Source organism: Syngnathus leptorhynchus, chromosome 4 (assembly GCF_054491065.1).
Source record: "Syngnathus leptorhynchus isolate UIUO chromosome 4, UIUO_Slep, whole genome shotgun sequence".
Lineage (NCBI taxonomy): Eukaryota > Metazoa > Chordata > Actinopteri > Syngnathiformes > Syngnathidae > Syngnathus > Syngnathus leptorhynchus.
Genome location: NC_141198.1, coordinates 18,303,391 through 18,316,419, shown reverse-complemented (window position 1 = coordinate 18,316,419; position 13,029 = coordinate 18,303,391). Strand labels below are relative to the sequence as shown.

The 13,029-nt window shown below is 43.3% G+C and overlaps 1 protein-coding gene across 1 annotated transcript; it reads left to right on the top strand.

The window, feature by feature from the left end:
- Positions 1-2,726: 2,726 nt before the first annotated feature.
- LOC147058609 (uncharacterized) lies at positions 2,727-12,688 on the top strand. Its single transcript, XM_085908978.1, has 9 exons — positions 2,727-2,790; positions 4,236-4,616; positions 4,889-5,063; positions 5,157-5,284; positions 6,113-6,406; positions 8,634-9,782; positions 11,219-11,455; positions 11,558-12,532; positions 12,675-12,688. Exons 1-9 carry the CDS (start codon positions 2,727-2,729, stop codon positions 12,686-12,688), a joined length of 3,417 nt encoding a protein of 1,138 aa, XP_085765104.1.
- Positions 12,689-13,029: the final 341 nt, after the last annotated feature.

Below are 13,029 nucleotides of genomic sequence, written 5' to 3'. Positions count from 1 at the left end.
AATACCCAGAAAATGCTTGCACCGTTTCAATAAAACATCCCTGCGGGGCCAGGGAGAAATTTAATGCCCCTTTAATGCTGTCTGTCGTGGCGTGGGGCCGGAGATGGACCACCTTTATAAGTCATATGATATGTGGCTCATCACGGGGCCCTCGCAGCCGATCAAACACCGATTGAAAAGGGACAAGCTTACGATTTTAGACGGCGGCGAGTGACTCGCAATTTCATTGCGGTGACTCGTTGAAAAAGTGATGAAATGATTCTTGTAAGTCCAAACCAAACGGTCGTTAATTAACGTCTGGGTAAATTCCATCCAGGATCCGGGTTGGTTAGAGAAGAGAAAGAAAGAGAGAAGCATGCTTTTGATTTGAAGGTCACTTTTGCTTGGGATGAACGTACGGAATGATGAGAATCAAAGGGAGAATGAAGTCACAAGCACTTGGCATAGCGCAGCCGTGCCAAGAACGTCCCGGTCACACGTTTTGGGGATGAAAAGCCAGCGCAAATAGAAAAAGTATGACAGAATTTCTCATCATGTGAAAACTAATGTTCCGTTGTAATTTCCATCGTAAGACGATCCATTTTTGGTTTTATTCATTTCTATTTCTGATGCATGTCTCTCTAAAAAATAAAAATGTCTTTTCATGAGTTTTTTGGATAACTTGGCACAACTGAAATATTTCAATGACATGAGTTCCTCTCTAGATGTTTTTTTTTTTTTACATTGTGCCACCATCATCCACTTTTCTCTATTATACTCTTTGTTCTAATCATTTTTATCATTCTATTTCCCAGAGAAGGAATCAGAAAGTTTTCAAATGTCAAAACCTACTGACAAAATACTTGGTAACTTCCCACCACTGGTCAAAGCTGAAGTATCTGAGAAGACCCCCACCCATTTTTCCCTCCCTCCCTCCTCCTGGTAACGGACAGAATTGCACTGCTGGCAACAACATGAAGTTGTGACTCAATTTGAAGCCGGGACATAACTGTACCACCCTGTTTCCATTGCGCACCCATGGCCAAGGAGTGCGCACACAGCTTGACCAGCAACGGTGCACTTTTTACCAGACATTTTATTTGTCATGTCGTATGTTATGCTTTTTGTTACGTTCGCACATACAGAGTCCCCCGGCACGCAATTTTATTTCTTTTTTCTTTTTTTAATTCATCAAGAGTATCCATATGGCCACCGGTTGCCCATCTTTGCCCTAGATGCCTTCAAAAAAATTGTCATGACAAATAAAGCTAGTTTAAAAACATTTCATAGATAAATATGTGAGCAAGAGGAAAGGACAAAGTTTTTTTTTGTGGTGCTCAGCAGCTATTTAGACTTAATTTTGTGTCATTCAAACAGCAAGTGCATTTTCTGCATGGACCGTTTGAGATTTCATGGCGTGACGAGGAGAAGTCACCTCCATTATCCTCCAATTCTGGACTGGCCCATAAAAGTTGTCTTACTGGGCAATAAAGAGCGGACTCGCCCTATTGACAGATGTTACCTGGGAAAACTCGAGGCTGACTGGACGATGATGATGCGTCGTCCCTCAAGAGCCAAATGAAGTGTTCCCCCTCCCCGAGTTGTCTCTCTCATTCACTTTCTGGATGGACATTCTTCTGCCCCTCCTCCCCGGACACCAAGGAAATAACAGCGTGCGTTAAAAGCTCAAGTCAACTCGTCCATCGGCGACACTTCAAGCCTTTCTGTCGCTCCGGCAACAGCCCAACTCCACGAAGCATCAAAAGAGAGAGAGCGACGGGGTTGACGGAGAGTGCGCTCGCTGGCTCTTTTGGGGACGGACGCGTTTACGCACCAAAATTACGCACTGGGATTTACTGGATTTACTTGGGCATTTTATGGAGCAATAGCAGCTTCACCGTAAGTGTGATGCTGTACTATTAGTACCGCATTTTTAGAATATGATACTGGTATCTTTTTCCGTTTTATTGGTCTTCAAAACAAATTGAAACACTTATTAAGGGATAGTGTTTCTCATGGGGCAGTTTTGTGTGATGTGTTAACATGTTTAATGAAAAAAACAAAAACCTTATTGTTCATCGGGAACCACCCAACGATGCTGTGTTGTCCTCGGATAACCTTCCCCAAGGTTTTCTTTTTTTTTGTATTGCGCACGAGCCACGCAGGTATTAAGTGACAGCTAATGTTTTTCATTGTCCTCAAGTAAACCTAAACGAACAGTAATTTATCGATTATTATTTTTGATAAGGTTTTTATCAATGTAATGTGATTTATCATCTGTCTCATCCATATTGTGTAAAATGTTTTTTTTTTTGTGGTAACTTTATTGATATATTGATATAGAGTAACAATTTATTCCTTCAACAATGCATCGAATCTGTTTAAAGAGTGTACTTGAGTGTACGGGCAGTGGGTGGGCCAGTCTTCATGTGCAGCCTGACCCCACAGGGAGCCTTGCTGCAACTGTTTCAAACTCATTTTCATCCAACCTCAGGGGAAAATGTGTTAATGGTTTACATTTTGACATAAAATTTCAGCTAAAATGAAAAGAATAAATCAACAAGAAACAGATCTGGCACCCGGGCCCTGAGTTCGACACCACCATCCTGAAAGCAACTGAAATTTGAAATTGCTACTTTTATGACTCTTACCAAGCTGGTTTCGAAATGATTATTTTGCCCTTTTAAAAGCCACAACAAACAAGAACAAATGTTTCTAAATGGCCAATTATGTCTTTTTGTCAACAGATGGTACTAAATATAAAGCAGATCCTGTGGCTTTATTGTCTCTGTGAAGCAGCAAGTGCAAGCGGTAGGTTCTAAACCTGGATGCTCCTCTCGGGCACTCCCTTCTCCTCCTCTGAGCTTGACTCTTGTCTTTGTGTTTGTCTCTTATTCGTTTTGGCAAGGTCACATTTAACCGTGTGCTACTGAGTGACATGTTGCCAACGATGCCTTGCGGTTAGCTAACCACCTTTTTTTTTTCCGATTTTTTTTTATTTTTAAACTGGCATTATCAAACATGCCATGTCATGTGGGCTAAAACTGGCTTTCCAACGAGTTCAATCCTGCCCAGAACGTATCTTTTTATTTGATTTAATTTTTTGTTCATGTTTTTTATTTTGTTACATTTTTAGGCATCACAATATTTTGTTATTGGCTGAAGAAAAATGGTCTCAATAGTATTATTTCACATTCCCTTCAATATTTTCATGCATTTAACAAGCAGAGAAAACTTTCCTTAAAACCGAAACAGAAATAATAACTCAACAAACAAAAGAAAACTTCTTCTTTTGTGTCCAAAGGAGATATAAAACACGGGTTAATTGTGCCATCATTTCTCTCGTCTAGCTCACTTGACATCAAATTAGTTAGGATGTGGCCCTTTAACTGCAGTGCAATCATTTTGATCATCCATCCTCTGAGAGCCTTCTCAAGGTGACAGTGTGTCCTAAGACCTTTGCACCTGGAATACTCATTGCCCCCCCAAGGCTCTTCATGGCCCCTGGTCTGTCTGTCTGTCTGTCTGTCTGTCTCTGAGGATGGAGGGACACCTTTCAATTATTGCCAGTCTGCAAATAACAGCTGGTTTCACCTCTCCTCCTAATAAGGCCTTCTGTTAAATTGTGCACACTCATGCCTGGAAGGCACTCCCACCGCCGTTTCCACAGAATTCCCTACATGATTCCTCTTCAATACTCACCCACCCCCTCTTATCCCCGCTCGCAACCCCTATGAAAAAGGGGGGGGGGCAGCAAATTCTGTCTTCACCACATGAGTCAGCGTGATTCAGCCTGTTGCCATGTTGTGTTTGGTTATCTGTCTGATGCCTCCTTTGCCTGCCGACTCGGAAGTGGACTGAGAAATTTAAGCAGGAACAGAGGAACAGTCACTTTATGTAGATACTGTACCGTGTAGAAGTGCATGTTATTTTTGACTGGCGGCAAAAGTTGATTGCTGACGCTTGAGCACTCGTGAAAAAAAGGTTGCAGAACCCCCGCACTCATGTTTGCTCACGTCACTCAATTTGTGACGAACTATAAACAGTCCATATAAAATTGGGGATCATTTCGAAGATGAGGTGTGACTTTCCGAGGCTAATTTGATGTTCCTGACAGTTTCGATCATTTTCTCACACACTATCGATGCAAAAGAGTCCTTAATGACTTGACAGTATATGGATGACACTCAGAGACAGATTCATATTTCAATATGTCCCTAATCGTCTTGTTTGATGATTTTTGTTTTCCCTTACAGTCGGCAACACATTATCAGTCATCAGGCCAGTCACTGGATCCCTCTCCGGGAAGGTTAACCTTCCCTGTTCCTTCTCAAGTATTCCAACCTCGTCACCAGCAAACCCAAACGCCACCGTGGGTTTTTCCATAGACTACTTACGCATCAAATGGACCAAAATAGAAGGAGATGTCGAATCAACGGTGTTAGTGGCACAAAATGGGATCGTCAAGATTGGACCCGGCTACAAGAATCGCGTATCCGTGCCCAGTCACCCTGAAGATGTGGGTGATGCCTCCTTGACGATGGTCAAGCTGCTCGCCAGCGATGCGGGCACGTATCGCTGTGAGGTCTTGTACGGCATCGAGGACTCCCGCGATGCAGTTGACCTCAATGTCGATGGTAAGAAGATTCTTTTTTTTTTCTGGGTACGCAAAAATATCGATATGACTACGGGACGAGCACCAAGCTGAGCACTTGCTTGATGAAAGGATCGAGGCTGGAACCTGACTTGAGTTGTAATTTGACGTAACACCAGAGTGAGCTCCACTCGTGATACTTGTTGGAGATGAATTTGTATCATGGTTATTTGGACATAACAAGCAAGCTAAAAGTCTCCACCTGGAGATTCCAATGAAGTTGGGAATCCATCATGCTTTCCCTTTTGCGTCCAGGTGTGGTCTTTCACTACCGCGCCAACTGCAGCAGGTACACGTTAGACTACAACGAGGCAGTCCAGGCTTGCCACGACATCGGCGCAAGCATCGCTACGTACGAGCAGCTGAATGCGGCATACGAGGATGGTTTTGATCAGTGCGATGCTGGCTGGATTGCTGACCGGACCGTGAGGTACGTCCTACTTCAAATCTGACCTTTCGTTGCATTTGTACACATACGTATCAGAGCCATGTAAAACAGATCTTCCGTTACCTGTGTGCATAGATACCCCATCATAAAACCCAGAAAGGGTTGCTACGGCAACCTCCAAAATAAACCTGGTGTGAGGTCATACGGAACCAGGAAAGCCAGCGAGACTTATGATGTATATTGTTATGTGGACAAACTTCACGGTAAGACAAAATAAAACTTCATCGACGACTAAACGGCATTCACTCTCTCTGTGGTCGTAACTTGGCCAATAAAAAAAAATGTGATAATGGTGTTGCGAAAGTATCTGGCATCGTTTCTGATGATTTTCCCTCCGTGTTTTTCTTACACTCGTGTTCCAGACTGTAACTGCTGACAAGCTCAATCCAACTCAACAGAGCCGTTTAATGACTTTTTCAATCTTTGCCCAGGCTCCTTCCATCTATTTCTGTTATTCAGCGGAGATATTCCATTGCAACAAATGGAGTCATTTCGAATGACATTTGCATCATTTGTGTGAACAGATGCACACGCTGGTGTGAGCCAGAGTGCAAAAACCCAAACCGAGAGCCAGCTAACTGTCATCTTTGTATGTTGACATAGAAAAGTAACTGTTTTGATTGAATAGATTTGAATCTTGATTGCGCATTTACTGAAAGTCCAACTCGAAAAGGGTGAAGAAATTAAAATCCAAAGTCTTTCAACAGCCATCGGAACCTTCCTATGTGTCATTCTTTAAGGATGGGCGACATTCCTAGGGTGGATATCAATGCCACCGTAAATCAAAGCAATTTAGATATTATGGGATTGGTTGAAATGTTACACCCTGGACTAAATGAAAACATATTTTCAGCCCGTCGTCCACTTTTGGGCTGTAGTTTGATGACGACCTGGAAGCAGAAGTTTGTGTATATATATAGTAATGAGCATTTGTTTGAATCATTATCTATTTTTTTTTGTTTGTACGTCAACGGTGATCTTAATAGTACAGTCGTAAACACTAATCCAACATGTATTCATCGTCATTCCAGGTGATGTGTTCTACGCTCCCGTGACCCAGAAAATGTCATTTGAGGAAGCCAAGGATGAATGTAAGAGGAGAAACAGCGAGCTGGCAAGCCCCGGCCAGCTTCACGCCGCGTGGCGACGAGGTCTCGACAGGTGTGACTACGGCTGGCTTTCAGACGGCAGTGCGCGACATCCCGTTTCTGTACCCAAAATTCAGTGCGGGAGAGGCCTGCTGGGGGTCAGAACCATGTACCGCTATCGGAACCAAACCGGATTCCCGGAACCGACGACCCAACTGGGAGCGTACTGTTTTAAAGGTGAGCCCGCGGTGTTGACTGAGTGGAACATGGCGTTACCTGTTTGGGGTGGCGTTGACAGCGTAATGTGTTCACATTTGGCTCCATTGAAAAGTGGGATTGAAGGTGCAGACGTTTTTGTAAAACCTCCCAGACGATGATCTCATCTTCTATTCAGTCTCCACCCTTTCACTTTTTCCCCCTATACATTCCCTTGTAGGTAAAAACCAACACGTTTTTTCAATGTCAGATTCTGATACATGAGTTTCATTAAGGCTCGCATTAATTAAAAATACACAAACTTTTAAAAGCATATACTCCTTAGCAGATAGTATCCAGTTGTCACTGGCTGTTCCCCCCCCTCCCCCCCCCCCCGGTCCATTTCTGCAAAAGAATAGCCAAAGGGGAGAGTTAATGGTGACAAACTGTTTATTTAAAAATGATTGGTCCAACTGGCCAGTACTTTAATTGAAAGTTTATGAGTCAAGAGTCTTCTTGAGAGGCAGAATTTTTCCTTCGTTGATTGATCTGAAACACATTCTCGGCTCAAGTACTATTCAAACACGGTTCAATTGTCTTTTGCCGTAGCTTCCATGTCAGTTCATTGGTTTCAATTGTGACACGTCTTATGTGATCCCAGGGCTTGTCCTGTTCAATAGATTCAAGTATGCGTACCAATGGGGTCATTGTTGTGCCACGGGAAGAGAAGGAACTACGGCAATACATCTCAACGGGGGTGACACTTTGCGGTTGGCTGGAAGTTAGCCGACCGGGACAATTCTCAACTAATCGGCACCCTCGGGGCAAAACAAACAACTGTTGATAGGTTCCTTTTAGAGAAGCGGCGGAATCCCTCACCTGTCAGCCCTTTTAGGCTCACTATCTTCCTCCCTTTTTGCCTTTCGCCGTTCATTTCCGCTGTCAGACACTTTTTCGCTCCATCATTCTCACTCATACTTATCAGAACAGACGTTTGGATAATGGACAAAGGCTACCGCTGGACTTCTAAATTCAGTCATCCTCGCTGACCTTTGACCCGGCCTTTCCATCTTTACAAATGAGAGCTTGGGCAGATAAGCCGTCCCCTGCCTGGCCATTTAGTGCTCTGAGGAAGCCTGACTCTCGTGGTGATAAGTCTCCACGGAGTTCAGAGGGCACACAAACAGCCTCCCCGTTGGGTGTTCCGTGTCGCCTAGCTCAGCCGTTTGTATTTACGCCCCCATCTGAGCGGCCTTGTTTGTCGGGACCCGCTGCAAGTTGGAATGAAGGGGAAAAAGGGCGTAATTGCCATCTGATTGGCTCCCGGATTCCCTCGGACAAAACAAAGGCGTCGGTAATAGCAACAGCTCAAATCTTACAGTGAGATAATGCACTGCCTTTGAAAGCTGCCTCTGTTTTCCTGTTTGGAAAAATCCCCGTCTTGTACCTTACATCGGGGATGGAGAGACTATATGTGTATGTGAAGAGATGTGTTTACACAAGTTATGTGTCATTGAGGAAAGCTCTCGAAAGACTTGTCACTACGTTTCGTGTGTGAGTCAATGAATACGAGCAATGGGAGGAACATTGAAAACAGGGGTGGGCACTTTATTTTGTCAAGAGGCCTCGTGAAAAACCGGAATGCTTTCCGAGGGCGAGCCAGCATGCTAACCTAAACTTTGCATTCTTTTTTTGATGATTCACTGGGTTAACAACATTGGTTGCTTGATTTTATACATCTTTTATGGAACAACTTTGATGCTACCAATACCTATGCGGTATCTCGTAAAAGCCATCTGGTCATCTAGAACCATCTTTTTTTTTTTTAATAGCTGTGTTTGTGTTTGACAACCGGGAAAAAAAAAAACCCAGAAAGGTTCAAGCGTTAATGAATTGTGTAAAGAGTTTACACAGTAAAAGGGCAGGCTGGGTCTAAATGTTTATGTTCTGTTCTACGAGTCACATTTGTTGTTCTGGAGACTTGAGGAAATGTTTAGAGTTCTTATTCAAACTGGGTGTAGCGCTTATCTGCAGCAATACTATTTTTTATCCAAATAATTACGGAAAATCAGTAAAATGGGTGTAAATGACCCATCAGTCCATTAGTTTGATGACCACGTTATTAGACTCAAAAGTATTCCAAGATGGCTCAATTAACAGATTGCAGCTTCATTCCCACAAACTGTCTTTGAATTTTATACTTATACCTCCATTGTAATTTTCTTGAAAATATTTGTTGTCTAATTTGTATACTGTTTGTATTTTACAGGAAGGAAACAGAGAGTTAACCAAACTTCTTTCGTGGACGTTTTTGTGATCAATGACACAAGCACCACTTTCAGCTCCTCCATCATTCCTTTACTTGAGAGTATTGCAGTTACTTCTGAAATTGGATCAGAAGCTGAAGTGGACCCAGTTCCTACAGATCATCCATCTATGTTCTCTACCAGTATGGTTCCACCACGACCCACTCCGGCAGGCAAAGAAGAGAAGTTATTTACCGCAGTGGCTCCGACCATAATGGAAGACCAAGACATCGATGATCTCAAACCAGTAGACCCAGACTTTGACGACTTCTTAGATGATAATGAAACACTTGTCGAATCGATTCCCCATCGTAGTGAAACATTGCCAGAGCTCCACATCACAACAGGAAACACTGACACGACAGAGTCAATGTCCGAAGCGATGGAAGAGCCAGACGATCACTCGGTCATCGAGATCAGTACGATTGAAAGTGACGCGGTGCTACGAGATGCCTCTCCTAGCACAGAGCCCATGTTCGCTGAGGGAGAAACAGAGCAAACTATTCTCAATTCTAATTTCACTGACACGACAACCGAAGTTGAGAGTGAAAAGGTTTTCAGTTCGACGCCAACTGACTCAGCACCACCATTTCCATTTTATGATGGCGACACTGATGAGATAGAGACAGGTCCACTGGTAGAGGCTCTGCCGGCTACTGTCACAGGACCGTCACAGGATCTCTTGCACAGCACAGATGGGACGGACATCCCTACCACCACTGTCATCCCCACCAGCACGACTTTTATGTGTGACACCAAGCCTGCTCGCACCGACTTGGACATCAGCGCCATCACCCTCTCACCACTGGAAACGACCACAGGGAACAAAGTCTTAATACAGCATGTCGCGACACTAGAAGAACGTCTATCCGCAACCGGGACGGGTGCTCCCATTCTCATCGAAGATGTGACATCAGATGACGCGTCGACGAGTGTTTTTGATGAGTCCGCCGAGCAGACTTCAGAGCAAAGTGGCGATGTCCTCACACCGGTTGAGACGACAGCAAACATTGATGCTGAGTTCTTCACAACCGTTCCGGTGGTTTCAACCACAGACAGCGGCGGCATCGCCGCGGAAACGACAGTCACAAAGGAAAAGCAGAACATATCAGGTAAGACCTACAAGATCTTTAACGCTGAGCAAATTGGAATGTTTAGTACCTCTATTTGTAGCTGTTCCTCGAGTCGGTGAACAGTCGAGTGCTTTGCTTTGTTTGCCGATTGAAAACTTGTAAAAACTTGAAAACTTGTTTCGCTTGCCAAGGGATCTTATACCAAAATTCAAGACTTTCTGTTTCCTCTCTTTAGAGGTTCAATTTGGTTTGACTTGAGATATCAGGACTTGTGTGTGTCCGTTGTGTCATCAAGAGCTTCTCTTTCAAAAGTCTCAGAAGGTTTCAGGAACACATTTGACCAGAAGCTCACTTCTGAATTACAGGTGCATCCCTTGTCCACACTATAATTCAGGATCTACCACAACTCCAAACATACCCGCACTGACTTCAACAATGACACAATGGATTTCTGAGTCGTCTGTGATTTATTGCTTATTTGGCTCCCTTGGAAACTGTTCTCTAGGTTCTTCTCTCTTGCTATGTTTTATGGAACACTTGTAGTCACTTTCCAGTCGCTGTATGTACGTATGTCTGTGCTTACAGAGAAAGTCTTCCTGTATAGACTGTATGACTGCGCTTCAACCCAATGTCTACAATGTTTGTAGAATTTCTTTCCTCGTGAGCGCACCTCCCAGAAACAAGACAAACACAAAGCACATGTCTTGGAGTAAGAGTGCGCAACTCACAAATGCCCTTCTGTAGCTCACACTGGACTTGCGATCAAGTGGTGATGTCAGCGCTAACACAAAGTCTCCGCTCGCTGCCAGGACAGCTGGAGGCCACGTGAGAAAAGTGGGCGATTCCAGCTACTTTTACGTCTCCATCATGTCATGCGGCTCAGATGACACACACGTTTTGCTCTCTCAGGATTTGTGGGAAACTTTTTTGGAAAAAGTTGGAGGCACGTCTTGTCTTGGTTGCATAGGAACAGCTCAAAATAAGCTACTGATATAGTACACTCGATTCTTTGACGTATGATGTGTTTGGGAATAATTCAATACCAGTAAGTCGCATCTACGTTTGTGTTTGGATTGTTGATGAAATCCGCATTTCATTCATTTTTATTTCAAAATATGATACTGTAAAAACGCACATTTTTTACTGACGTGTGGAACTCGTAAGATAGCCGTGAGCGGTATAATAAAAAAAAATAAACCTGCCCGCTGAGGATAAAAATGAATTGATTAATTATCTTAATTCTATCCCACCAATGCAATATTAATTACCATAATGATTATATTTGTGGGGGCACATAGAAAATAAGTTTTTTACTTGAGTTAACTCGAGTTTTGTCGGCTACTGTTTTGTTTTATATATATATATATATATATATATATATATATATATATATATATATATATATATATATATATATATATATAAAATCATTGCACATTTTCTGATCTTTAGCCTTTTCCTTTCTCTTCTTGCAGATGATCATATCCTTCAGTTGCAGAACTCTGAGTCTCCTGTCTTGCCTGACCATTCCAATGCTTCAGGTGTGGATGGTGAGACCGTCCTCCAGAGCGGACACCCAGACTTATCTCCTGCCACTGTAACTACCTCTCCAATTGTTAGTTTTATTAATGGAAAATATGAGATAACGCTTGATCCATTGAGTCCAGAGGACAAAGAAGCCAAAGGTACCCAATTTGTGACGAATATGAAAAGCTTAGGAGGAAATGAAGAAACTACCACAGCGTTAGGTTATGGATGGGCCAACCTTCCAGCAGATAGCTTCACTAAATCGATAGGACTCCTCTCAAGCACAGGCAAACTAAACCCTGATAATTTCCCAACAATTGAAACAAAACTCCCTGACGATTTTCCTGAAATTGAAGAGGGCTCCACACAGAGAGACAAATCTTCTGCTCCAACTGCAACTTTGGGAGACACCACATCATTTAAAACCACACCAAATGCTAGCTCCGAAACCACAGACAGGATGTTACTAACAGCTGCTTCTGCTCACTTCTTTCCGACTGCATCGCCATCTGACGCGCAAATGACCAAAATAACAGAGGGCAGCCAAATAATCTTATCAGATAAGGTAACCTTCACTGTCATCACCACAACTGCACAAAAAGAAGGAGACAAGTCCAGGGGCGCTACCACAACTATGATGAGTGACTCACAAGTGACTCAGACAGAAAAAGCAGAGGATCCATCCCATTTTACTTTGGCAACAGAACTTCCCACAGACAGAAACATAACTGAGGCAACATTAGAAATAAAAAGCGCCACTGCCTCACCAGCTGCTGAGTATTCCTCTCAAGCTTCTCTCCAGACTGTGCACATTCCCCTGTCGAATGATTCCGATGGGAAAACGAGCAATACGGAAGGAATCTCAAAACCAAACATATTGCAAGTGACGTCAACGATTTCCTCTTCTTCTTTTTCTGATCATCCAATATCAATGCCATCCTCTAGATTTACTTCCACCTCAAGTCCACTTTCCGTTTACAGCACAGAGACTTCAACATCAGTCACAAATATCTATGAGTCTAAAATACCCACAGGGGAATCTTCTGGTTCCGGCATAACAATGATGGCCACAGAAACACCGCCCAGCATGTTCTCCGGGAAATTCTCTGCTGGTTCAGAAATTCCAGATGCAGTTACTTCATCCTCACTCAAAGAGGAACTTAAAGTTGTAACGGATCAGACAAAGGAAAAATCAGTTCAGACAGAGGAGACCTCGCTTTTTGGTGATGGATCAGGGGATGAAGCACTGGAAATTAGCTTAAGTATGACACCTGAAACAGAATCATTATCTGTCAGCAGCACCTTTCCAGAAGGTCTACCTTTTACTAGTGACTCACATGAAACAATAGAAAGCCATGACCCGGAAACAGAACCAGATGTGACACATACGATGTCAACCAACAGTGGAGCAACAATGAGGAGTGATGTGGCTTCAGTCGGCACTACCACATACACAGAGAATTCTGGAAATGGCATTGATGGTGGTGTGTCAGAGATGACGACATCTGTTTCTCCAATGTTTAGCACTGATACTCTGAGAGTGACGTCGCACGAAAAAAGCCAGACTGTTGATGCATCCCTTATACCTGAAAACAATTCAATGCCCTCCAAAACAGCCAAAGCCGAGCTGACTGAGCTGTCTCAACAACTGCCAGGATCTTCTACAGTTTCATCATTGTTAAGCACAGGAAAAACAACTGACTTGCATTTTGAAGATAAAGAAACATTTTCCACAGGTTCACCTTTGAACGCCATTGAC

Coding starts and splice junctions, on each gene's coding strand:
- LOC147058609 (XM_085908978.1), top strand. CDS start 2,727: ATGGTACTAAATATAAAGCAGATCCTGTGGCTTTATTGTCTCTGTGAA. Junction 5,285..6,112: donor TTATGTGGACAAACTTCACG/GTAAGACAAAAT, acceptor TCGTCATTCCAG/GTGATGTGTTCTACGCTCCC. Junction 9,783..11,218: donor GGAAAAGCAGAACATATCAG/GTAAGACCTACA, acceptor CTCTTCTTGCAG/ATGATCATATCCTTCAGTTG.